This window comes from Chroicocephalus ridibundus, chromosome 6, assembly GCF_963924245.1.
Source record: "Chroicocephalus ridibundus chromosome 6, bChrRid1.1, whole genome shotgun sequence".
NCBI lineage: Eukaryota > Metazoa > Chordata > Aves > Charadriiformes > Laridae > Chroicocephalus > Chroicocephalus ridibundus.
The window spans coordinates 6698694-6725013 of record NC_086289.1 but is presented as its reverse complement, the minus strand read 5'-3'; the positions used below and the strand labels follow the sequence as shown (position 1 = coordinate 6725013).

The window sequence follows — 26320 nt, the reverse complement described above, 5'->3', positions numbered from 1 at the left end:
TTCGGGGTATGGTTGCCCAGAGAGGTGGTGGAAGACCCATCCCTGGAAGTTTCTAAGGCCAGGCTGGACGGGGCTCTGAGCAACCTGGTCTGGTGGGAGGTGTCCCTGCCCATGGCAGGGGGGTTGGAACTAGATGATCTTTAAGGTCCCTTCCAACCCTAACGATTCTATGATTCTATGATACCTCTGGAAAAGCTAAAGTGATAGAAGAGGAGGGTAGAAACAAATGTGTAACAGCATCTGTTCCCCATGCCCACGCTACGATACTCAGCATGCTGGTCACCGCGTCCCTTGGGAAATGTCCTGCCTTTGAGCAATTCAAAGGCTCCCAGCCCAGGGCAGGAACAGGACAGGGGGAAGGGACAACTGCTGGCCCTTTTCTGAAGTTGTTTTGTGGCACAAAGTATGCTCGGGAGGCAGAGAGCATTATCTGCTCTATAATGCCAGCTTTCGAAGCAATTTTAATCAGTTTTCTTACACACGGTGATCCCCTCAAGTTTTGATGAAGTTTTGATGAAAGCAACACTAACTGCCTTTAATGAAAAACAGCCGGTTTAGTATTTTAGTGCAGTATTTTAACTTGTCTGCGCTTATTGCCTAGAAAAAGTTCACCAAGTCCATCCCGTTGGAGGAAAGGAGCAGCTGCGACCTCCCCGTACTTGCAGCCTTGCTCCGAGACCAACCGCCCTGCATGTTATTCTGCCATGAGCCAGGAGAGGGCGCTGTTAAATTTGGCTATTATTTCCTTCATCCCGAGAGCAACCACCCTCTGCAAAGCGCCCTTCCCTATTTCTTCCCCCACCATCCCAAGCCCTTTAGTATCAGACGCTTTTTAACTCCTGACTTGGAATGGATTTGCCACTCTCATCAGCCCAAGATATGAGCAGCAGCACTGATGAAAAGCATCTTGCACTTCATTATCATAAAGCTCCTAAATTGGAGTGATCAGGAGTCACGCAGTCAAGTTACACAGATCGTTTGGACGATGCCCCGCAGTTCGCTTTTAACTGTGGTTGTGCCAAAAGGGCACTCGAAGCCCCCGGACATTAGCTGTGTTGGATTTAAAACAAGAGGGACTGCCTCTGGGACAGGGAAACGACCACTGTCACGTAAACAATCGTTCTGGTGTATCAAAGGACAGATACTTGCCAAAACTGGGTGACTTTGTAAGATCTCCTGCTCTGTTTTAGGACAAAACAAGGTATAAACAACTTATAAAAGGGGGAATATACCCCTTTTCAGCTTTGAACCACAGTCAAAGAATCATAGAATGATTTGGGACCTCTCTCTGCATCATAGACCTAATTAGCTCTTAACCCAGATGCAAATGCTACCCACTTAAAATCAATCTGAATCTTCAGTAAAAATATAAGCACGTTCTGAACTTTTAGACAAACCTGAACATTCAAACCCTTTACTCTCTCTCCCCATGGTTTTTCAAACCCTCCTTCTCCGTATCAGCAACGCGAAGCAAGAGGGATGGAAGAAATGCTGCGGGAACAAAGACATGGGAGGATGTGAAGAAGGTACAAGAAGCACCCGCTGCTGCTCAAGTGACTTTCTAGCATTTGTTCAGACAAGGGCTCACTCGGAAGTGAAACCCACTGTGTCACCCCATCTTCCTGTCCTCCGAGAGAAAAACATACTGACAGAAGGTAAGCGATTGTGCTAACAGGGACTGAAAGCAGAAAATGGGATAACTACGGGATATGAAGTGATGTTGGCCCAAACTGTGTTCAAAAGACAAAACAACTGTCAGCACACAGATTTAGTGCATTTGTAGAATATTTTAATTTTTAGCTGAGAAACACACAATAGGGTAGAGTTTAAGGCATGCAATCAGGCATGAAACTTCTCTTGCTTGCTTTTTGTGCTCATACCTTCAGTGTAAATTCTATGAACAGGAGTAGATCCTATCTTGAATCTCTACATAAAGCAACTCCGAGTACCCACTTACAGCCTGAGGTCCGATGCAATGTTTACAGCTGTTCCTGGAATGCAGGATTTACTTATAGGGAAACAGTTCTTTTCCTGTCTGTGCGATTTGTTCTATGGCACATAGAGAAAACGTCATATATTTCACAAAGTAAGTCTGATCAGTGATAATATCAACAGAAACAAAATAACCTTCTCACGTATATCCATGCTGCAATTACAGACATCTTCTTGCATGGCTTTACCTTGATTTCTCTTTAACTGGAAAATACATCTAATGGATAGAAAAAAACACTTTGATTTCTGCTCCTTGCAAGTCTAGTTGTTGGTTTTCTTCTAAAAAACAAACCAAAACCTGACACCACAAGGAAGGCAGCCAATGGGGCAATGAACGTTTTACTGCTGAGGCAAAAGAGCAATTCAAAGATCAAGAATTTTGTGGATTCGGGTGTATTATCTTAGAAACATCATAGGTATCAAAATAAACATCACAGGCATTGAGATGCTGCTAAAAATACACTTTAATTTGAGTAACTTTCGGTTGGTAGTAGTGTAAAGCACCTTTGTGTCTACTCCTATGGGGCATTTGCTCCTAACAAGCAAATAGTAGAGTACCTGACAGGGAGCATACTGCCAAGGAAAATGTTGTTTATGAGCAGCTACAAATGAGTATTTTCTCTTTTCAATGCCCTACCATTGTCCATACAGCTTCTGGTTTTATTTTTTATTATTATTATTGTTGTTATTATTATTATTATTATTATTTTAAAACATGATAGTCAAAGACTCTTCTCCCTTACTCATGCATTTTTAAAATCAATATGATTAAAAATGAACCTACTGTGCATCCATGTGATGAATGTGGTAAGAGCTCATTCTGCATTTTTCCCATGAAGGTCCCCATCCTGCATGTTTCTGTACCACCAAGACTTCTGCTGCAGTAACTGGGAAGAGACAAATCCCACCTCCTAACCGTGTTTAAGCAGCCCCCTCCCAAGGACTTCAATGGTTTCAGAAGCTCCATCCTCTGCTGTGGCAGGTGTTAAGAGTTCGTTATTACAGAGAATTTTCAAAAGAGGTAATCCTGAGATTACAAAGACTTGGCAGGTCCAGAACTGGATGGTCCCGTTTTCTAGACCCCATCGCAACAAAAGGATTTATGAACGCGCTTACTTCATTCCTACTCAGCAAAACACTGAAATACAACTTAAGCATGAGGTGAAATACCACTGAAAGTATCTGTAGCAAGATTACGACTTCACCATTAGATCTTTTGAGAGCATAAAAGGAAAATAAACTCAGTGCATAAGAATTACATCTTCAACACACACCTGGAGGCACTGACCTCTCCTTTGATTTCCTAAAAATGAACAGGGCATTTAGGTCTGGGGGAAGAATCAGAACTCCTGTTCCCGCTCTTACATCTAACTAGGGAAGAGCCCACGGAAAAAAATTTCTTTACGCATTACCTGCAAGAGTGGCTCAGAGTTAAAAGTAATCATCAAGTCTACCAAGTGAGTTTGCATCCTCAAACATTACAACCTAGACTTAGTTTTAAAATGTTGATAGCAACAGTAATGTATAAAACATAACTGGCCTTTCCAACAAAAAAAGAACTATAAAAGGATCAAAAGCTAACTGCGCATCTAGATTAGCCAGCACATAAACGAAAGTTCAAGAAAAGCAGTGCAAAAAAATGAAAGAGTAAATAATGAATGTGAAACAGCTAGACTACACACTGCAAAGCTTGTAAATAGAGCATGTAGCTAACAGGCTTTCCCAACTTAAACTGCAATTTAGTAACACTGCAGTGAATTAATTCAAAAATATATGAACACATGAAAAACTGTACGCCAAAATGTGCTTTTCAGCTCTGACGCAGTCCCAGGACAATATGGAAGGCTCATTGGGAGCATCTTCCTTTACCACCCTGACATTTCATCTTTGATTGCTCTGGGCAGAAATAAATTCCCCTTCGTCTCATGCTTGATGTGCAAATGGCTAAACCACAATCTCAACCCCTTGTTCCACTGCAGCTATCAAAAGTTATGATTAGGAAACCCTGAAACACTTCTCTAGGGCAAAGAAAATTAGACCAGGTGATTTTAATAGAAAGATTTTAGTAAAACAAAGCCAGACTTTGTTGGTCGGTCCTTTGCCAAAGTGTTCTTGCTGCACAGAGCAGGATTGCTCAGGAGACCTAGAAGAGACCAGATACTTCCCAATACCAGCATCCAACACTGGATGGTTGGTGTTACGCTGACATGCAGGACATGCCCCAGACAAGCTTTGCTGAAATCAGTGTGCCCAGAGTGGGATATTAACTGTCAGGTTTCCTAACGGCCGTTACAAGTTCTTCAGAGATTCCCTCTATCTTAGAGATTTTGTTCCCAAGGGAATACAAGACACTCCATCCTCTGAAGGTGATTGTCTACTGCAAAAAAATGGGGGAAACTTAGGAAATACAGAAATTAAAATCATGACTAGAGAAGTGTTTTGATTCAACAACAAAGGCAAAGCAAGACAGGTATCACCTTGAAAGAAAAGCTACATAGGAAGGGACTGGATTCTATTGAGCTTAGCCCTGAAAGATGCTGTCCCTTCATGATTAAGTTTGCTGTGAATGACTCATCCACAAAGTAACGTGAAATGCATTCCTCCATAGCTTCTCCCAGCAATTCCAGATGTAAAAGCCGATCACAAATAAAAATTACAAGGCAAAAATAAAGAAATCGCCACCCTGTCTCCCATTTCTCATCATCATGATGCCTCACAAAAGAAAATACAAAAATTTAAAGCCTTTTAACTTGTGAAATATGAAATGCAATTCATGCTATGGAGGAACACCTCAGCCTTTTAGCTAAGAAACAGTCTTTCCATGGGTGTTTGGTTATTAGCTATCATGCAAAAACAATTAGTCATTCAAGCAATTAAGAAGGTAAGTATCTCCTAAAAAGGTTTTGAGCTTTTCAAGCCCTACATGTAACTGCTATAAACCTAGACTGTTCCTGAGTGTAATTTAGTTATTGTATTGCCTCTCCTGAAGAGATTCATTGTCTCATGTGTTGTAAATTCTTGATGCTCTTTTAGCTGCAGTCTGAGCCTCTGGTGAATTCTCCTCTTGCTCCTCCGACTTCTTATGGTTTAGGAAGATGTCTGACTTTAAGAAGCGGCTGTAGCTGTCGTATTTCATGAGATTGAATATCTGGTAAGAGGGGAAAAAAACACAAAAACCTAAACAAAACTAGATTTTAAATGAGAGGACAGTGTACGAATTCTAATGTATTTTTGTTCTGTTAGTACTAAAGCATTACTAAAAAGCGTGACATTAAAACACACTTCAAACTCTCAAAACGGGCCGCAAACAATATTTTAGGTTCCACAGTCGCTGTTTTGCAATAATGTCCGTATTAGTTTAAGAATCGGATTATGGTTTTCACAATAGCCAACTTCGAAAACCTAACACTGAAAAGCAGGAGGTCACACGCCGTGGTCACCAGGTAGGATTTCACAGCTGATGGTCAGATAACTGCAGGGGTGGGCAAGCCAGGACGTGACCTGGTCCCCTCCCTCGGCAGCCTCAGCTCTGCAGAGCCACCACAGCCTACCCAGGGCGTCCTTCTGGCAGGGTAGTCGGAAGACACTGAGAGGGACGAAGCACAGCTGAAGACAAAGAGGTACCTTTTAGGCACCTTCTGACTGCAGTTACTCTTGAACATTACAGAACAGCTCGTTATACACGCAGAACACTGGATAATTATGAACAGCCACTAAATACTTTGCACAAATACTGAAACTGCAAACTGAAATCTAGACTGAAACAACTTGTTTAACCAATGTTTCTTAAACTTACGCCAATCCTCCTATCCTTTTTAGATTAGTACACAACCAAATGCCAAGACGGGTTTCAGGACAGATCAGAAATGTTGTAGGTACCTGCCACAAAAAGCTGATCTGGTACAGATGTAATTTGCCAGTTAGTGTGGTTTAGAATTGGTGATGGATTAAACTTGTGCCATCAGGCTTTTCACTAGCCCAGGACGTGCCCTTATTCCCACAGCCAGTAACGCAGACAGCATGGAAGCACGAAGTCAGCAAGGTCTACAGCTTTTCTCTCCCAGGGCTGGAGTTTAGGCTCGTCCCTCAACACAACTGCTTTCTCTTCTATTTATACGCATTTCAGACAAAAAAAAGCTAGAACTCATTTGGTGTTTTTCTGAACACAAAAGAAGCCTGGAATCTGTTCAGGTGTTAAGGTCAGGACTATATTTTGCTTGGTCTTGAAAAAGAGGGGAAGGAAAAAAGTAAACCTCAAAACTATAATTGAGGCAAAACCAAAGCCTACATCACCCTCTGCCTATTATTTCACTGGCGGAGCCTCTCTGAGTCATGCTTCATGACTGATCACATTTTATGGTACTCAAGAGTAACTAAATTTCCAAGAGGGATTTCTGGATTCTGACCTGCATGTGTGGATAATCCATGTGTGGATAACTGGAGCTTTACCTTTACGGGCCTCATTTCTAACTGTTAGTACAACTGGGCAACACAACTGTCAGTTGGGAGGAAAAAAAAAAATAACCTCAAACTGCTTTTTCATTTCACATCCTCAAGGAACCTGGACAGACAAAGGCAAACACACAAAACTTGACTGATCTTGTCTGTGCGTTTGCTGAAATATTCCCCTTGCAAATAAATCAGATGAAGCATTTTACTAACCACTGTTTGTTTACATATTTAAAGATTTAAATTCATGTTTAGAACAGTGTAAATCATGCTTTCTAAGCTACGTGTTTGAAGACTAAAAATCCCAAAATACCCTCTCAATGTAGACCCAAATCAATACAGTTAAGCAAAGTCAAATTACACCTCCTGGTGTTGGCTAACTACAACACAATTAAATTTACCCAACTACCTCAAGGGAAAAAAAAAATTGTAAGGAAGACATCACTTGCTAAAACGTTGTAAGTCAGTGTCAAGAACTTAGACCCCTCTTGTTCCTGGTATCATTTAAAGCATCTCCCAGAGAAAAAGAGCACTCTCAGATCAAAATCTCCTGGAGTCTGGTCAGCCAAATGCACAGAATAGACAGATTTTATAACCATGTGCAAAGGCAAAATTCTCTTTTTCCTTCCCCTCCTCTAATCGCCTCCGTGGAGCGGGAACATTTACCCCATAATATTTTGAAATCTATAGATGAACCACTCTAAAACAATTCAGCTTGAAGAACTGCCTCCAAGCTCTTTGCTGCAGGGCATCCCACGAGCACAGAACCGCACCCCACAAGCAGCCCCATTTCAATCAGGAGGTCTCTGGAGAACTGAAGTGCTAGTTACCAGTAATGTTGTAGACCAGACTGTGGCTTTCAAGCTCTGCCTTTTTATACTTCAGACACACAGTGCCAGCAGCAGTTAACAGTGTTCTTCAAAGAACAAATTACACCACTGTTCATAACTTTATAAGGATTGAAAACCAGAGACGACCATAACTCTTCCTGAACTATTATCTCATAGCAATAAACAGAAGCTTCAAGCAGTGGAAACCTGCAACAACCCATAAATGCCCTGCATTTGATTTTAAAAGTTTACAGACTTTCTTCCCACACTAGTGGGATTCCTCTACCACTGGTCTAGCATGTTTCCAGTTCAGGTGTTACAAATCCCTGGCTGTTCATGTGCACGTTCATCTGTAAAACTGCAAAACATTATGACTTCAGTAGCCTCTCCAGCTTCACCCTCGCAATCACCCACCCTGAACCACAGTACTTAGATTTACCACAACATTTTCTTTCCCTTCTCTCAAGTCAGAAGTTCATCCACGAAAAACTTTGCTTCTTCGCATTGAGTTTCAGACATTCCCACTGCTAAAGACCTGGAACTTGCTTGAAAGACAGCAGAGCCTTTAATCCTTAGACCACTTCACTTGATCCAGCCCAACTAACGTATTCGCTATCTGATGTGAAATGGGTTGAAAACACTATTTAAATCAGTGTGCTGTTTCTCCACAAAAGAAAAGAGCCAAATGGAAAATACAGGTAGTCCTGAGGATTGTACAGGAATTAAAAATAGCACAGACTGCAAGTGCTGGAAAGCTGCAGATAAGAATGACTCACTTTACAAATTAAGCATTAAAATAAGCTAAATATCAAGAAAATTTACCACCAAAAGACATGCCTGCAAAATGCCACCTAATTTCTACCAGACCTCCCAAGATCTATAGGAGAAGGCAAAGCAGATACCAACTCCTCTTTTAAGCTTTGTGTGTTACAGAAGAGGAGGCTCTTCAGGAAATGGCATTATATTCGTATCAATATAAATACCAAAACAAAGCAAAGTGAAGAATCTTGAGCTCTCAAGGAAACCAGTGGCAACTACGGAAACAAACATCAGCAATGACTCAGCGCAAGTGAATACACAGGAAAACGTAGGCACAAAGTCAGTCAGCTGGATGATTCTCAAGCTACTGGCAGAAGAACCCAGGACAAAACTTCATCCAATTTTCCAGGAAAGTCCTAAACTGGAATTAGTGGAGCCTTTTAACTAATTGGCCCTAGTTAGATGGGGCCAAGAACCTGGGGTACGATGAATCCAGCCTCAGAGCGGCTGCATTAATAATATCCACAATATGGAAGCAACCCAGCTCCATGCCTACCTATTCAACAGGTAGCAGTAGGCAGATTCCCACCTTCCCTACGCTAGCTTGTGCTTGGAAAGCAGAGCCCATTAAAAGCAGGCAAAAACTAAAGAAACTCTGTTCTTGAAGGAAATAACTTTACCTGGTCCTGGAGCTTCTGAAACATGAGAGGGTGAGGTGTCTCCAAAATGGTCTCATTCAAACGGGACTGCCCTTCAACGTTGACTTGGGAGGAAGCTTTACTGGACAGGAAAGTCATGTAAATTTCTTTAGCTTTTTCTTGCATCTGCAAAAGGACATATTTATTTACAGAATTATTTGCTGTGGGAATATTCTCTGTATTTGTTAATGTTTTATTGGAGACTGCTCTGGGTCACTTCTTGAGGTTCACATCTTAAAACCACAACATAGTCTGAATTAAAAAAGAAAACAAGAAACAAACAAAAAAATACACATAGATTACCTTATTTGTGTATATTCATTTGTACTGGAGGAAAAACATCTCTGCAGGCCAACTGCACTGACATTAGTGGAAGCTACCAGTATTTGGCACTTCGATTAAACAGCAGGGCGTCACGTCTGAATCTGAGAATCCTGTGTAAAACTGCTCAGCTTCATCAACTAGGCCTTGTCTTCACTATTTAGAAGACTATTTTTACTAACAGATAATCAACATATGCAAGGAACCCGGAGGGAAAAAGCACTGTGGAAACTTGCTGCAAGGCAAAACTAAGTGAAGTTAGTGCTGCTGACTTGTCATACTATATGCTTTGTCATAACCACGTTTTTACCTCAGGGCAGCTCACGTGCAACTCTGGCTACATGATTAAAAAAAAAAAAGAAGTATTTTTTTGGCTAATGGTAAAGATAAGACTCTCAAGAGCCTCTGAAAGCTGATAAATAAGAGAAGGTGTGACTTGCATGAAGCAGTTTGTTACTGTTTGCCCTGATTTCAGCAATCCCGTTTCAGTGGTCTTCTCCTGATAAATCAGTAATGATAACATTTTGACCCCACCTAGTATATTTAGGCTTCAAAGCAGTAAATGAGTGGCCACGGTCCTCTGAAATTCAATGCAAGCTCCCCCTTGACGAAAAAGTCGGATAAGAGAAAGCCAGTGGGAGAGAAGAGAGCCAAAGCAGCCAGGAGATGAGCTCCCCTGCTGCAATCTGAATTCTGCACACTGAAAACTGGAAGTGGGTAGATTTAGATGAGATATCAGGAAGAAATTCTTTGCTGTGAGGGTGGTGAGCCCCTGGCCCAGGTTGCCCAGAGAAGCTGTGGCTGCCCCATCCCTGGAGGGGTTCAAGGCCAGGCTGGACGGGGCTTGGAGCAACCTGGTCTGGTGGGAGGTGTCCCTGCCCAGGGCAGGGGGTGGAACTGGATGATCCCTTCCAACCTGAACCATTCTATGATGCTGTGAAAACAAGGCCCATGCAGCAGCAGGCACTGTACGATCACAAGCCACCGGCACTTGTCCCTGTTCCCCACTGTACATCTAACGAGCAACCACATCTCCAGCCCAGCACCAATTAACGGGCTGCATCTTTCATGGGAAGCGGGCTTGAGGAAGGAAACATTTAAACTCTTGCCCATGAAGGAGTCACAGAATTTCTTTCATGTTTTACAGCTGAGAATCAACATTTGGGGATAATTAGAAGAAAAGCTACATGTGCTTGACAATTCACAGGGCCTCAAGAGTTAACTCTCTCACTGCTGAAGTAGACATATATTTTCCAGGACTATTCCTGTTTAATACAGAGTATTCATCTGGCGGGTAAAACATCATGTGTCAGGTGCACTAGGTCACAATAACTGTTTTATAACAATTTCCAATCTTTTCACTTTCACAGATCAGGGAGGACTCGGTCAGCCATGTTTGTTCTAAATGAGCAATTAATCCAATCGATCAGAGGTGTGACTGCTTTAATTGGTAAAGTTAATACCCTAATGCAAACACAGTAAAGGTACCTTTAGCTACAATCACATGAGCAAGCGTTAAGTGACTGTACTGTCTGTCAGTCCTAGCTAAACAACTTCTGAACTTGCTGTCCACCTTCAACCATATTTAAGAGAGGGGCAAAGGACGGAGAAATAATTACCCTTCTGTTGATTCAATGAAAAAGAAGGGTGAGAGAAAGGAAAGGGAGAGAAAAAGCAGCACGTGCACTAAGGAAAAAGCTGCAATATATGTTTAAAAGTTATCTACTCTACTTGAACAGCCAGCAGGTACTTAGTGGCTGGCTAATCAACGCACGCGTAGCTCCGCGTCAGCTGCAACACAAGGTGCTGCTTGCCGAAGTAACACAGGAGCAAGCTGGGCACTGCAGAGAAAGAGCAGCGAGCAAGGCTGGAGGAGAAACGTGAAACCAGAAGTGCTGAGAGGAAGTTTAAAGTACACAGGGGGAAACAAGACATTGTGTGGGAGGTTGGTGAAATGAGGAGGATCTCTGGATTTTGTGGGGAAGAATGACAAAGAAAGGAAGTGAAAGTGCTGTGGTAGGGAGATGGGGTCGCTGGAGAGACACAAGGGACCTGGCTTTATAGTAATGGGGAAATACGGAAATGCACGTCTAAACATTGCAGGTTCTGCTGCTGCTGCACACGGGACAACTCTTACACTACCTCTGTGCTTCAGTAGTAGACCATCAGTTTAACTACAATATTTTTATTTTTTTTTTTTTTTAAGAAAGTACAGTTAAAGCTGCCGGTATGTTTCTACATCCCCCAAGTAACATTCAGGGAGAGTCAGGTTCAAGCGGAGCAGACAGCGACATTCCCCGTTCAGTGGGTGGCATTCTTGGTTCTGCGTCAGTCTGAAACGAATGCCTCAGCACGGGGGACTCTACTCTGGAATTTAAACACTTAAACTGGAATCTTGTTCACAGGTGGTTATTAAAGGATTTCTGGCACTTTTCACTTACATCTGTGTGCTCGCCCCAGCATGCGTGCCAAACTCCCATTTGGAGTATGAAGTTCTGTCTACAGAAATCCCCCTCACTATTTCAAGTGGATACAATATTCTTTCCCACTTCCTTTCCTAAGGTCAAATTCAGCTCTCAAGCATGTGTGGTTCCCAAATGAGGTAAATGGAAGTCCCAGATGCTCATCAGAACAGGCTCCAGCAGTGAGCAGCTGTGCAGCATTACCCAGTCCTGCTTAACCACGGCCACATTCCACATGGGAAGTGGCAGAAGAAACTCTTGAATAGGTGTCCTTTGTTCTGAAATTGTTCTCTACAGAACTTCTCGACACGGGTATTTTGGTGGGTTTTAGCAATAGCTGAAAAGAGTCCCTGTTGTTTGAAGCATTTATTACAATCTGTGATTTATTTTTAAAGCTCAGATGCAACAGAAGAAACATTTAAACCTTAGGAAGTAGCACAATGGACATGTTGTTTATTTCATTAACAGTCACAAACACAACAGCATATGACTAACTCCAACAAAATATTTAAAGTTAAATTTTATTCACTTATCCCCACCACTCCCATTTTAATAATTAAATATCTGTCCTAAGATGAGGACCATATGGGTGGCAGCAGAGCTCACTGCTACAAATGGACTTGACCTAAGTCCTTCCTCAGCCTTCGCTAAAAATTACATTTCTATTTTAACTTCAGTTGTAAAGGAATGATAAAGAAAGAACATAATTTTTTTTAAAAAATACATGTGTATTATGTGGATCTTTAAAAATACATAAATGTGTATTAAGGGGAGGAGTTTGGACTTCCATGCTGCAAGAAGACAGGCTGAATCCAGTCCATCTAAAACCTGCCTAGACCAGTAACGTAGCCTGCTTGCTGTCTAGCTCTGCGGATGCTGAAAATCTCCGCTGGTCCATGAAACATGCATGCATTTTGTATTAGGAAAATAACAGTAAAGCAAACACAGGCTCATGGAGCAGTCTGGTCTGAACTCCGTTTCTGCCTTCTCCTGACTACCCACCATTAGTCTAGAGCCAACACAACAGCCAAAAGCCTGACTGCTTCTTGCCAGCGCTGCCTCTGCTCCTGTGATGGAGCAATCCTGCCTGCGCAGTGGGTCACACGCGAGAGGAAGGGGACAGAGAAGATGTATCTGCACAGCATCTTGCAAGATCTGCCTGTGTTGGCTTGATATGTCAGCTTCTAGGCAGTGCCCTCGTGACTGCGGTTAGAGTGACGACCAAATCAAATATAATAAGCTCTGAGGAAAGGCCCAGGATACATTCTTAGGATGGCACTAACACAGTTACACAGAACCGACAGAAAGCAGGAGCAGGGTGAGCCTGCATCTACCTGTGATGACCAGAAAGGACAGGAGGGAAGGACAGCACATTTGGTGAGCCTGGTAAATACGGTACAGCAGCCTATGCAAAACCAAACGCCGTTCCAGGCTGCCACTGGAGGGATGACAACAGCATCAGGCACAACGGACACTTAATCTACTGACCAGGTGGTGACCTACCTGCAAGTTTAAACTGACCAAGAAAAAACCCACACTAACACCCTCATGTCAAGTAATGAGAAGTTTGTCTTCTACTTTAAAAATGGGGGGGGGGGGGAATCCCATTGGATCTGGGTTAAATTGAAATCAGCTTCATCTGACCAAAAGTCTAAATGTCTATGAGCTAGTTTCTGTGGTAAACCAGTTTTAATGAGAAGCAGGTTACAAAATAAGTAAAAAGTTTTTTTAGAATATTTTGCTCACATTAGATAGATATAAAGTGATTTCTACAGGAGTCGTTTTCAGAAGACAAATTCATGCTTCATGCTACCATAAACACTGGAAAGATTTCTAATTTTAGTGCTTTTTCTAGCTTTGTAAATTATCTAAACAAAACCATCCATAAGCAGTAGCTATAAAAATTTACTGTAAATCTGTGTCATTCTAAAGCATGTTTATTCTAGCCGGTTGTAATAGCTTTGGCAGTACTGGAGTCCAGATTGACTATACTGTGTAATGACTGGTACTGAATAATTAAGCTAAGTGGAACCTAGTTAAGTCTCTATCCATTCATTTGGCAATTCATTCACAACTTTATTAAGTTATATCTCCTCTATACATCAGTTCACCATTTCCTGTACTAGCATGCACAATCCTAAAATAGCTAAAAAGACTGAAATTATTGAGCAAGGGAAAATATGATTATTATCCCACTGCAAAACGTGGGACCTTAACAGAAGGATTTTCCACTTTCATTTCCATTTGAAAATGCAGTTTGATACCTGTCTGAGGGGTACCAAGGAAAGGCTACGTATCTCTTACCAAGGCCAGTGTATGATGTACATAGAAAAAACATCTGCCCTGTACAAAGCAAAGGGTTCTTCCTGTTCGGTCGTGCAGTGTGATGTTGACTTCTGCTTCATCAGCTCAGACTGCAAAAGTTTTTAATGGAGAAGGGAGCAGAGATCCAGAATACCCAGATCCCCAGCCCAGCATATCGAACATATCAGCCGACATGCTGTATGGACATTTGGGGACAAAAGAGAGGAAATGCTGTGTCACAGACTGACAATAATGAGATCTGCAGCTTGTGCCAAAGCAGAACCAGGGACTGATGGTACCACACTCACCTGGACAGGAGGCAATTCCAGTGCCACCCAGAGAGCCTGCAGCTGGAACAGCCCCTTACAGGCAAGGGGAGAGGAGAACTCCTGGCCTCACTCCAGCTAGCGACGCTGCTGCCATCACAGTGGCATCAAGCATGGTTCCCTCTTTTATCCCATGTTATTTGCTTTATTTCTCTTTAGGCCTCTTAAGCATCTTACAGAAAAATAGCCCAATTAGTTGTTTTTTTCTGAAGACTATGTGTGCGGACCTTAATGAGGGAGGGAAGCAGCTAAAGACACAAAACTGAAATAGTGCTAAATATTACAGAGTGCAGTCAAATTGAATGTTTTCCTCTTCTTGCAAAAATTATTATTTTTGTATTTTTGATGGATTTATCAATACCACAAAATATTCACAACTGAAACAACAAATTGTTTTGAGGGGAATGCTTTTTCAGCACAAAATAGAGAATGTTTACAGAAAGGAGGCTCCCCTCTCAAAAAAACGTTTTGATGAAAATCCAGGGTTTTTTTGGGCTTACACTTGCACTTTGTAAGACCCCTAGTAGCCCAGTTCCCCCACTTCATTCCTATGCCCTGACGTTTCTGACACTACTCAAAGCATGTATGGTCCCATTTGAAGAAGGTTTAAATGGTATTTTCCCAGCTCTGCTTACTTTGGCCAGGAGAGTGCAAAAGGGGCTGTACATTTGCACTTGTTGCCTTCTAAAATGCTCCCTTTGGCAACAAGAGCTGCACACATATGGAAAGCATAAAGGTAGGATTTCAAAAAAAGGGCTTATGGGATTTAGGAGCCTGACTCTCAATGCTGCTCAATGACGCTCAGCTGGAGGCTTGAAACTACTTCATTTCATGCTTACAGAATCCTTGTCTCAAAGATCATATAAATATGGAATTCCTAAAAAAAAATTTTTAAAAAATCACTTTTTTTTTTTTTTTCAGAAACAAGCAAACAAAACATGGTACATACCTTAGGCCTGACTCTATAGGCTTCAAAGCCTAAATGTGAAAGCGGATCCTGTGTGCCTGGTGGATCTAAATGTAGACAGAGATCCAAGCAGTGGAAAAAACTTACTGGAAGTGGCTGGTTGAAAGACTTCCAATACAATATTTTCTACTAGAAAAATAAAGTTTTCATGAAAATGAAAATGCTCTGCAGGTATGTATCAATTTGAATAAATATTTAAACTAAAAAGTCTAAATGGACCCTCAATTTCTTTTGTTTTGTAACTTGTAACTTGAGAAGGCAAAACTTTTCATTTTGGTATTGTAAAACCTTTTGTTTGCACTATTCGTTATTTTTATGTTCTACTAAATTATTATAACGGTGTATATTTTCACGTAATAGCCACCATGCTTCAAAAATAGTCCTGAATGAAACATCTTTATATTTTCAAGCATGATGATGCAACATCACTGAATTAAACCTTTTGCTATTCCCAAGCAACAACAAAAAGTCCAGAGTTTTCAAAACATGGGAAACCTAACAATTTCATCACTTTGTTTTGATTTGATATAGAACCAGCTTTGTTTCCAAACAATTCCACCACCCTGATTTCAGTGCAATTCCTTCAAATGTATTTATTTGCACTCATATGAAGCATATTATGCAACAGAAACGTTATAACTCCAGCTCTGCTATGGAAAGTTTGTTGAGAAGTAAAATGTATTTAGGAAACATACCTGTTTTTTTCCCTGTGTTTTCTTAAATTCTTCACATGCCAGCCAGAACAAAACGTTTTCTTCACTAAATTCTTTCTTTAAAAATTCCTAGGGAAAAGAAAAACAAACAAACAAACATTAGGATCCAATTTCTCAATTGTTTTCCTCTCTTCCTACTATAGCTATTAAAACTAGAAGCCGCCTACGGCTAGCCTTACCACGGTATGAGTTTACGTAATCCAGTGTAACAAAACTTCTGCATTAGTGCAGGCACTACAAAGACACAAATAAACCATCATATGTTCAGCACTTTGAAAGCCCATTCCTGGAGAATGATGAGCTACTTTTAATCCCAGAGCATATCAGCAACTAACAAGAGAGTTTCTTCAGTCTCCCTTAAATAATTCGAGCAATTTTACAGTCATGACTCAAAGGGAAATCCAAAAATATACGAATTCATTAGCAGCTGAGCATAATGAACTATTTTAATGAGAGCCACAGATCACTTGAGATTCTCATCTAGTATCTTTCTGATTTTTTAATGAGTAAAATCTCTACAAACAAAAGTGTTTCTAAACATGATCATCAGTGGCAATAAATTCACTCAAGTAAACTAAAGGAGAAGATGTATTTACGTTCTCTAGACAGTGTTTAAACAAAGCACATTCCTCCAAAAGTGAGGCATGTTTTAAAATGGGGGAAAAAACGTACATTAAAGTTCTTTATAAAAAATAATGAATTAAATATTTATAGCTCTGAGATCATCAGTTTTCACTTTCAAGTTTTAGAAAATAGAGGTTAAGCAATGCCAAGAATTAAATAGCACCAAGATTACTTTTTTTTCTAAAGAATTCTGAATCACAGTGGTTTTTTGTAATTCTGGTTTACATCACTTTTCAAACCAGTCTGGCAGGAAACCATTTTATCCCAGTGCATTTTATCAGTGCGTGGTAGGGCAAAACCATCTTCAAGCAGGTAGTTCCTACTCCTGTAGGTAATGTGGCAAGAAGTCCTTGAAAAACCAACTCGCCACCCTCACCTAATTAAGCCTCAAGCCAGCATTTTGAGCTGCATGAACCCACACTTTGTAGTAAACTTAAAGGGAATTCTTTTCAGTACAGCTGCCGCAACACAGAATAAGGGCCACACAGAGTTCTCGGATTCAGGAGCTGTCAGTGGTAAGTCATTGCTTAAGTAAGAACAACATATGAGAACAAAGAGCGCAGGATCAGTCCTCAGTGATAAACAACACTTGGCAAGAGAGATGAGGGGCTCAGGGACTGCCATTTATCCAACAGTAACTTGTTCATCCTTACAACAGCTGATAGATTCAATTAGAAAGATGCAACCAAAAGTCTCCCTTGTGCCTTACGAGAGCAAGCTGCAGCAGCAGCAGGCAAAAGGCACTACCTCAGAAGCTCAGCAAATGCCACAGCTCCAACTCTGCCACCTCTGCTCAGGGTATGTATCTAGAAGGATGCATGCCTACGTGCTTGCAGCACTGGCACAACTACGCCATTTATGCTGAGACTCAGTCAGCTTTAAATCCTAATTTCAGTTTATATAAATATCCATAGTTAATATAGCAACCCTAAATCGTTTCACTCCTTCTGGATCTTCGAGGAGGTTCTCCAGTGATGTAGCCCATTTGGAGGTTCCTTTCAAGGTTTGGTGGCTGCTGCTTGGATGACCCTCGCTGTCATTTATCTCTGGAAAAAATTATATCTTTGTTAGAAGTGATTAATGTCACATGCATTTCTTCCCCATTGCCCTCTGCGCCCTTGGATTACAGCTGCTCTCTTTAAAGGAAACACCATAAAACTGAAAATAAACACACACACATATTTGAATCTGCTTTGCCTGTAAGGAGGCAAAAATGCCTTGCAGTTAAATAATTCATGAGCATGTAAGCAGGCACTGTCACTGTTTTATAGGAGTTCAAGCACCTTTTGCATGTGGAACACAATGACCACAGCCTGTGCACTATAAGGACCATTTGCCTTTTGTTCTGGCACTGTCAACGACATTGGCTTCTATCAAGCAAATCCTGGTCAGGAAAGGCAAAGAGAGAAAGAAAAATAATGCTTTGTTTAGCCCGAGAACAAGTCCAATATGCTAACCCAGCCCAACGGGAGGAAAGACAGCTGGCAGAGGAGCCTCATTCCAGCTGAGTCAACCTGCTATGGGGCAAGTGGTATTCGGGTATTTGTTGCTTGTTTATTTTCAAGTCCACTGAAATTCTGCTTTTATAAGGTGCACTGGACTGTGCCCACATCTTATCTGCCAGCCAGCGTTCTCACAGGTAGGAGAGATGGTACACATTTCTGAATTTTCCTATCCCAGGGACAAGTACGTTACATCCAAGGCTGGTGATGCCACAAAAAATGCTTGCTGGCCACCCATCAGAAAACCTATTACTCGGGAAGACTCCAGGAATTTTACTGCTGATCTGAAAAACTCTAGAACAGACATGAAGCACTTGGCCTCCTTTCCTCTCACACACGAAACGCCCAGGGAAGGCGGCAGGAGTGCAGGCCATGAGAAGTCAGGCTAAGAGCTCCTCTACACCCCGGGAAGGTGCACAAAACTCTTACTGTAATCAGTACATCTTCTGTTTATTTTTATAACCCCTTCTTTTCTCCCTACCAACTTATTGGAAATACGGATCTTAGTAACTTCTGCTGCAGCTCTGTTAAAAAACCCTTCCTCCACCATGAAACTAAACCTCAGCAAGTATCTCAAAAAACTATCGATGCAGAGCTATGCTATCAGATGCCCTTTTCAGCTGGTAGCTAGAATGATAAATGCTAAGGCTAAAGCCCTACAAAATATTGGCACACCAGCAAAGCCTACTGAGTTTTGGTCGGTAGGGACCTGTAGAGTCTATTTGTTTTTCTAACAGTGAGATGGACCACGGTTTTAAATGAATGAACATCTCCTCTTCTCCCTTCGTAGGAATGGGGGGCGGGGGGCGGTTTATACAGGAAAAGGTACAATGCTGGAAAGAAGGTAAACTTTCAGGAGCTGTGGATTCCATACCCGTTGCCTAATACTGAGAGATCTACACTCAGGCCCCAAGTAAATACAGACATAAACGAAAGGAACGCATCTGAAATGATGGAGCAAATGGTTGCTGCAAGCTACATTTTTCACATGTAGATCCTGTCTCTCCTTTGCCTGTCCTGCTCTCGCTCTCGGATGCAGTTACAGAACCAACCTGAAATTTCATCACATTGAAAGCACGGCTCTATGCCTGCGCAAAACCTTTCAGGATCCAAGATCGCAACCAATTTGGGGAAGGACTGTAGCAGACTGGTCTCCAAAGCAGCAAGTATAGCTACAGCTCTGCATGAGAAACATGCAGTCTGCTGGTTAAAGGTCAAGAGACAGAACCTGAGGATCGTCTCCAAACCACTACTGCAGACTTCACACGTGACACAAGAGCACAGCAAGTTAACTGTGCTTCGGTTTCCCCTCCCCTCATGCAAAAGGATGTGGTTCTTAATTATCGCTTGCAAAATTTATTTTAGGAACCTGACTCAAAGTATCTGAGCACCTAATCTCAATAAAATCTGTGAGATTTAAGTGGGAATAGACAAGTACATTGGAGCAGAACACAATTACCTCTGAGGAGCCTGAATCTCTTGTTTTGATCGCTCTCGCCTGCAAGCACAATGGCAGCTCTGTGTATACAGCTGCTAACGGCCTGAAGAACCAGGCCATTGCCTTATTTAATATATGATTTAGCACAGAACATATGGGAGTGAGATTTTAATTCTAGTGTTCCTTTTCCAAACAAATTTTAAGTGGACATTAATGATTACTTTGAAAAGCATGTATTTCAATGAGCCAGTGCAATACAGGGCAGACCCAGCACCATGAGAACCTAAAAAAAAATTTCTGGTGAGCAGACAAAAAGGCAGGAAGAAGTGCTTCCACGCACCCAGGATACTTCAGCCTGCTTCCCCTTGGCTGCTTTCACTGGTCGCTCATGATGTTGCTGGCCATTCTCTATCCTCCCTGATCATCATTCTCCCCAGCTTCCTCTCACTTCCAGCCTATCCAGCACAACCCAACTCCATCCACGTTCCCCTCACTCCTCCTTGTCACCCTCCAAACCCTGCGCTCTCCTATGACCTGCTCCCTTTCTCCCTACCTTTCCCTCCTACAGCCTTAGTAATTTGGTGTTGAAGGGAGGACCTGCACGACTTCTTCCTAATGTCCCCTCTGCTGAGCCTTGTTGTACAGGACTCTTGATACTTAGTTTGTTTCCCCACTTAATCATCTCCCCACAACCCAAAAAGTACTGTGCCACGAGCAGCCGCAATCGCAGCTCAGCCCAGGCTACAGCTCCCAGCATCAGTCCACACCGAGGAAAGGGGACACCAGCCGTAGTGTCCCGCTGGAGGCAGACCCTCGGACTGCTTGTACACAATAAACACAGGAGGCCAGAGAACGCTCTTAGATCCTGCTGCCAGGTAGTGCAGCACAGCTCTTCTCCTGAGCAGTCCCCAAAAAACACAGCAATTGCATCCAACCAGCCCTGCTGGGGACATCGCCTGGCGGGTACCACCCTGCCAGCCATGCCAGCGGCAACTCGGCTGGCTGGGGCCAAAGCCACCCCAGGGAACGTGCCAACAGCTCTGGAGGGCTCAGGTCTGTGTGCTGGACATGGCACTGATCAAGGTCTCTCCCTCCGGGCTGAGTACCATTAATCCCCATGTTCAGTGTTCCTTTGCCACTGCCATAAAACATGTGGTGGAGTCTCCAACTCTGGAGACATTCAAAACCCACCTGGACGTGTTCCTGTGTAACCTGCTCTAGGTGACCCTGCTCTGGCAGGGGGGTTGGACTAGATGATCTCCAGAGGTCCCTTCCAACCCTATGATTCTATGATTCTATGAACGTTCCCCCCCTCAGCGCAAGTGTGGACAGGCTGTACGTGACACATGACAGTAGGAAACGCCCTGAAATTTTACAAGGATATTAAAACTGCTGGTATTTTTATCATGACCCATTAAATACACCATCACAAACAATTCTTCTGATACAAAAGTGACACCCTCCCCAGTTAGGATCACAACTTCCCACCCCACGGGCACGTTTCATTTAGCAGATTTGATGTGTGATTTCTGGATTATTTTAAGAGCTTAAAAGACAGGAAAGAGGTCTTCCCTAAAAATGATTCAAGAAGCTAATCTCCAAATTCATATCCCATAACACATTACTAAATTACCTTAAAAATTATACTTCCACTGAAGTTCAATTTAATGAAAGTCTGAAACAATTTATTTCAGAAGGCAATACTGCAATAAATGTAATTACATGAATGACCCTCCTGAAACCTATTTTTCTGTTTGTTATTTATAAAGGTAACTTTCTCCTGTTAAAATCACCTAGTGACGAAATTATGTAATACATGCTTGGAAACAAAAAGCTCAATACCAATGTTTAACAACGAAAACGTATACATTAATATGATCATTTAAATGAGGAAGGCAGACATTTGCTGTTACTGAAAAGTAGGAGATAATTTTGTGCCTCAAAAAAAAGTATTACAAAATGGCAGCTCTTCCACCAATATTTCTGTAAAGGAACACACACAACGTATGACAGATTATAGATGTGCTAACTACGTTTCTTAATGTCACAGGAGAGCGCTTGCTATAGACAGGTCAGAAACCAAGAGGCAGAGAAAGCCAACAAAGCAGAGCACAATTGCAGAGCCTCTGCTGAAGCAAACTTTCCACTGAGTGTACGGCCGTAACGCACAACTGCCCGCACGACGTGCAGCTGCTCCTACAAACGCAGCAAATGACTAAGTGCTTATTTTAACAGCAGCATTATTTTAGAGGAGAGCCCTATGCTAAGCCAACAAATAGGCAGTTACATTAGCTGGAGGGTTATTTTTGAGAAGCTTCTTAGAGAAGCTGCTGTCCCCTACCACACAATAGTACTGCCGCATTAGACCGCGGATAAAGGCTCTTTGTAAGTGACAGATACAATGGTAAGTGCAGCACTAATAACACTAATTATCAGTTGAAGTGCGGTATCAAAAAGGGGCAAATAGTTGCATTCTCCAAACAGGAACTTGGACTGAAACCACAGAAAGTGTCAATAACATCCAAATGTACAACTTTGCAGGTCAAAATTCATGGTTTGGGCCCTGGCTTTTGAGAACCACAAAAAAAAAAAAAAAGTGGGAATCCATCAAACTTTTAGAGATATTCAGATGTAGCTAATTGAGGTAGACATGCTAATCTGTCTGCCTTCCAGAAGAGCTATGCACTACAGCGGTGTCCCAAGCTGCTGTCATTCCCCGGCTGTTGATACAGCGGCCTGCGTGGAACCGTATCCAGCGGCACGGACCCACACACTTTGCAGGATCCTGCTGGATGCATCCCTCACCTAAACACCTATTCTAACTGCCTCTTTCCCCCACACACCTTCTGCAAACTCCTGAACAAGACAGCCGGCACACAAACAGGAGATGTGACAAAAGCACCATGTAAACAGCATATTCCTTATTCTATATTTAAATATGCAACATTAAGAAAAGCCTTAACAATTTCTTCTTGAAGAACTTCTGATCACACCGCCTCCATTTTCCCCTTTGTCACCTAGATCATAAAGCTGCGAGCCACAAACCTTTATTATTACTTTAAACGTATTCTGAATACCTTGTCTTCTCCTACGGTCACCAGAGTCCCTATCCAGCAACAGTCTCCAGTCTGGAATTAATAAATCCAAGGTTATGAAACAGCGGGAAAAATCATAAGTAGGCAGCTGAAAAGAGAAAACTCCCTTACTTTCCATGTATCCAAGCGCCACTGGATGAATCCTCACAAACCAATTTTTTCCTAGTAGCAGCTGAATTTTAGACCTTTTCCCTGCAGAAGGGCTGCCCTTTGCATGCTTTGGTTGTTCAAAGCATGAGCCTCAACATCCTCTTTTGACTGTCTCTAACAACAGATGGCTATTGGATTCCACTTTTAACTATAAGGAAGGAAACTAAAGGGACGTTCTGCTTTTGTAGCATCTCTGGAAGTGCTCACCAGACATCTCTCCTTCAAAAAAAAAAAAAAAAAGGACACATACCCAAAAAAACCCAACTCTAGACGTTTGGCTTTTCTTAGAAAGGTTGTAACTTCTTACTGCACGTTACAAAACGCAGTATTATTTTCCAGGATTCTGATTTTGTAACTTTTACCCCAATTGTTTTAGCAGTGACGTATATTTTTTGAATCGATGGACTTCCAGCACCAGCAATAGCGTGCCACGGGGCGCTCCATAAGAGCACATAGACGTTACAACGCCTGTCTGCTGAGCGAACTGCGAAGTCCTATTATCTGTTGCACCTTGGTAACTTCCTTTCTGGTTTAAAACGCTCCCTTCCAAACTCTCCAAAGACAATTCAGAGCTTGAAGAACCAGGCTCTGATTCTTCAGGTTCTGGGCTACCGCCTCGCTACCAGTTACAGCGACAGGCAGCAGCTGGCAATTAAAATTTGGCTGATGAGGCATAAACCCGAGCAGACCCCCGTTCCCCACAGCAGCCTCCGGAGCGGCCAGAGCCGCGGTTCCGTCCCGATGGGTCGTTCATCGCGACGGACCCCCGCCGGCCGGTCACCCAGGGGCGGGCAGAGCCGCGGCCACGCCGGACGCGATGTGAAACCCAAGGCACCGCTCCAGAGCGCGGCGAACCGCCCTACGGATGAGTTTGAGCCCGCTCAGCCCGGCTGGAGGCGGGAACCGGCGAGGCCCAGGTAACGGGACCCGAGCTCCCCCGGCTGCCCTCAGCCCGGCAGACCGGCTCCGTGCCAGGCCCCCCCCGCCGCCGGGACGGGGCTCGGCCGCGCTTCCCTCCCCCGCCGCCCGGTGGAAGGAGACGCGCGGCCCTCCCTCATGCGGCCGGGGGTGGGATGGCCGCTCCCGCTCCCCCCTTACCTGACGGCGGGCGCTTCCTGCTGAGGCGGCTGACGGCCCGGTTAAACATCTCGGGCTGCCCGGAGCCGGAGGGGGCGGCCGCGCCTTCCCCGCTCCCCGCGCCGCTTCCCGCCGCCCCCCTGACAGGCGCCGTGGCCGCGCCCTGCCCGCCGCCCGTGAGGGGGAGGTGGCGCCCGCTGCTGCCCGCCCGCCGCCGGGCCCTCAGCGCTCGCCAGGCCGGGGCGGGACGGCGGGAAAGGGCCGGGGCTGCCGGGGCCCGGCGGCTCCTCCACGGGGTGAGGGGGAGCAGCAGAGTTTTCGCGCTGCCGTGAGGGACACGGGCCGTCAAACGCGACATGGCTGTGATGGGTCTTCACTCCCTCTCCCCCCCTTCCTTCCCAGCCTCAGCCGTGCCCCTTCCAGCCTTCTCCCCCTTCCATCCCCTTCCAGACAGCACCGTTATTCCAGTTCACCCACGTCCATCTCATCTCTCCCTCCTCTTCCCAGCCTCAAGCCTCCTGCTCCCCAGCCGGCTCCTTTCTTGGACACCAGGCCGCTCTCCACCGAGCATTCGTGCACCGTGAAGTCTTTGCCGAGCAGGTGCAAGAAACAAAAGCACTTCCCCGAGACAGTCACCTTTATGAATTTGTGCCGTTTCTTACCAAAACAGAAGTGCCGAGTTTCTTGTGCTCCTCCTTTGCTCTTCCAAGAGATAGAACAATTATTTCTCAACAGGAAAAGCACAACTATGATTTTAACAAAGGTATTTACACTTTCAGAAGTAACTTTTAACCAAAATATTTAATCAGAAATCCAGCATATAGCTAGTGTGAGAAACTTTCATAATTCTAACAAAATTGTAAGCCATCGACAGACAATTATCTCAGGAAGCACAGAACAACCGTAGCAGGAGGCAACAGGAGTGCTTGAATCCCACTGGAAATAGCACTGATACCTAAAAAGTCACAGGGATCACCACTAGCAGACAAGTCAACACTTGTTTTACTTCCACCTAAGCCAAATCCCATCTTGAACACACAGTAACGCATTTATAACTAGCGCTGTTCACAGAGGGAACTTGGATGGGCTCCCCATCTCCCTGAAACGTATGGATGTTTTCCACGGACACGCACAAGGCCAAGATTTCATTCCTGGGAATTGGTGACACCAGAATGCTGAACGCAAGAATAAATTGCATCTGCGCTTCCAAAATAAACAACAGCACAATACCTTCCAGCTGAAGTGATTTGGCCTGCGCGCCACTGGACTCCCGCCTTCAGTACCAGGGCCAAAAGCTGCGTTAGCTGGTGAAGATTTCTTGGCTCTTGCTGTGGATTTAAAAAAAAAAAAAAAAAAAAAAGTTTGCTACGCTGCTGAGGGAACGGCTCAACAGCTGCACGTGGCGTTTCCAAGCAGATGTGTGAGACAGGCACAATGGTATCTGAACCACAACTGGCATTTCAGTGCAAGCATTGGAAGAGCACAGGGTAAAACCACGGCCGCAGCAGTGCCCGGGTGGCACAGCCGGGAGAGGTGAGGCAGCTGGACAGGCACCGCAAAAGCAACATACGCAGCGTGAGATTCGGGAGAAGACTGCTTGGACATGCGCTCCAAAAGATTTTTCAGTCATACCCATTAACGCCAGGAATTTCAGGGCAGTACATTTACACTGCAGCAATACAGCCACCACCAGATTTTAATTTTAAGAATCAAGTAACAAAACCCTAAAGCCTTTGACTTTCAATGTTAAGAATTAGTACTCCTAGGACAATAATCTTCAAGCTAATTTACTGACAAGAGGTTAATGGAGCAGTTTTAAGACTTAACTTCATGGATTTGGAGATGTGAGTACCTAAGAAATACAAGAATGCTTGGAGACCAAAGACTGTGCCCACGGTGCTTGTTCCTGTGCCAGTGTCTCCAAAAAGCCCCACGGAGTCCAGCTGCCCATTGGCACTCCATTCGTATACTGCTAAACCTGGCCTTCAGAGCTGCCACAGAGCTATCTGTAGAAGCCAGGAGGTGATTTTCTTTTCCTTTCCTTCATACAAAATTCTAAGTTTCTTGTTTTTGCCCCATTTCCTTGAAAACAGTAGCATTTGGGCTACTCCTGCAGAGCCAGTACCCCGAGGTGGGGACAGCAGTGCCTGCTCTGTCAGGGTCGCTGTTCCCAATGCCTGTTCCCCGTGCCCTGCTCTTGTGATTCATCAGACATAACATGAGGGAATCTTCCTTCCAGGTGAATTTGCTGGAGATATTAATGCGTGGTTCATTTGCTGGGGATTTTTTGGGTTTTGGTTTGTGTTTTTTTTTTCCCCATGAATAAACTGCAATACCTGTATACAGCCACATGCAACTTTAATTATGACTTAATTCATACTGTGCCAGTGTTGACATGCCAAATCTATGCATTCTTAAATTGATTTTTTGACCTCGCATCACAACTCTCTTACCAGCTTTTCCTTAGTTTCACAAGCAAAAGCTTCCCTTAAGAATTATTAAGCTAACGTAACCCACGGGTTTGTCTGATAACCTTTGGCTGTTGAACACAACACGTTCTCCAGGCGGCAGGCCAGGCCAGGCAGCATACAGAAGATGCACTCTGCCTACTTA

At 43.5% G+C, this 26320-nt stretch overlaps 1 protein-coding gene across 2 annotated transcripts; it reads right to left on the bottom strand.

The window, feature by feature from the left end:
- Positions 1-1777: 1777 nt before the first annotated feature.
- Positions 1778-23902, bottom strand: RGS10 (regulator of G protein signaling 10). 2 transcript variants are annotated; one of them, XM_063339633.1, is made up of 5 exons: positions 23729-23902; positions 17373-17491; positions 15804-15890; positions 8711-8854; positions 1778-5140 (listed from the first exon to the last, which is right to left on the bottom strand). In XM_063339633.1, the coding sequence occupies exons 1-5, from the start codon at positions 23775-23777 to the stop codon at positions 4994-4996; spliced, it is 546 nt and encodes a 181-aa protein (XP_063195703.1). In that variant the 5' UTR covers positions 23778-23902; the 3' UTR covers positions 1778-4993. The 2 variants fall into 2 exon arrangements, with proteins under 2 accessions (XP_063195703.1, XP_063195704.1); XM_063339634.1 differs by lacking the exon at positions 23729-23902 and adding an exon at positions 22592-22713.
- Between the last annotated feature and the right edge of the window lie 2418 nt (positions 23903-26320).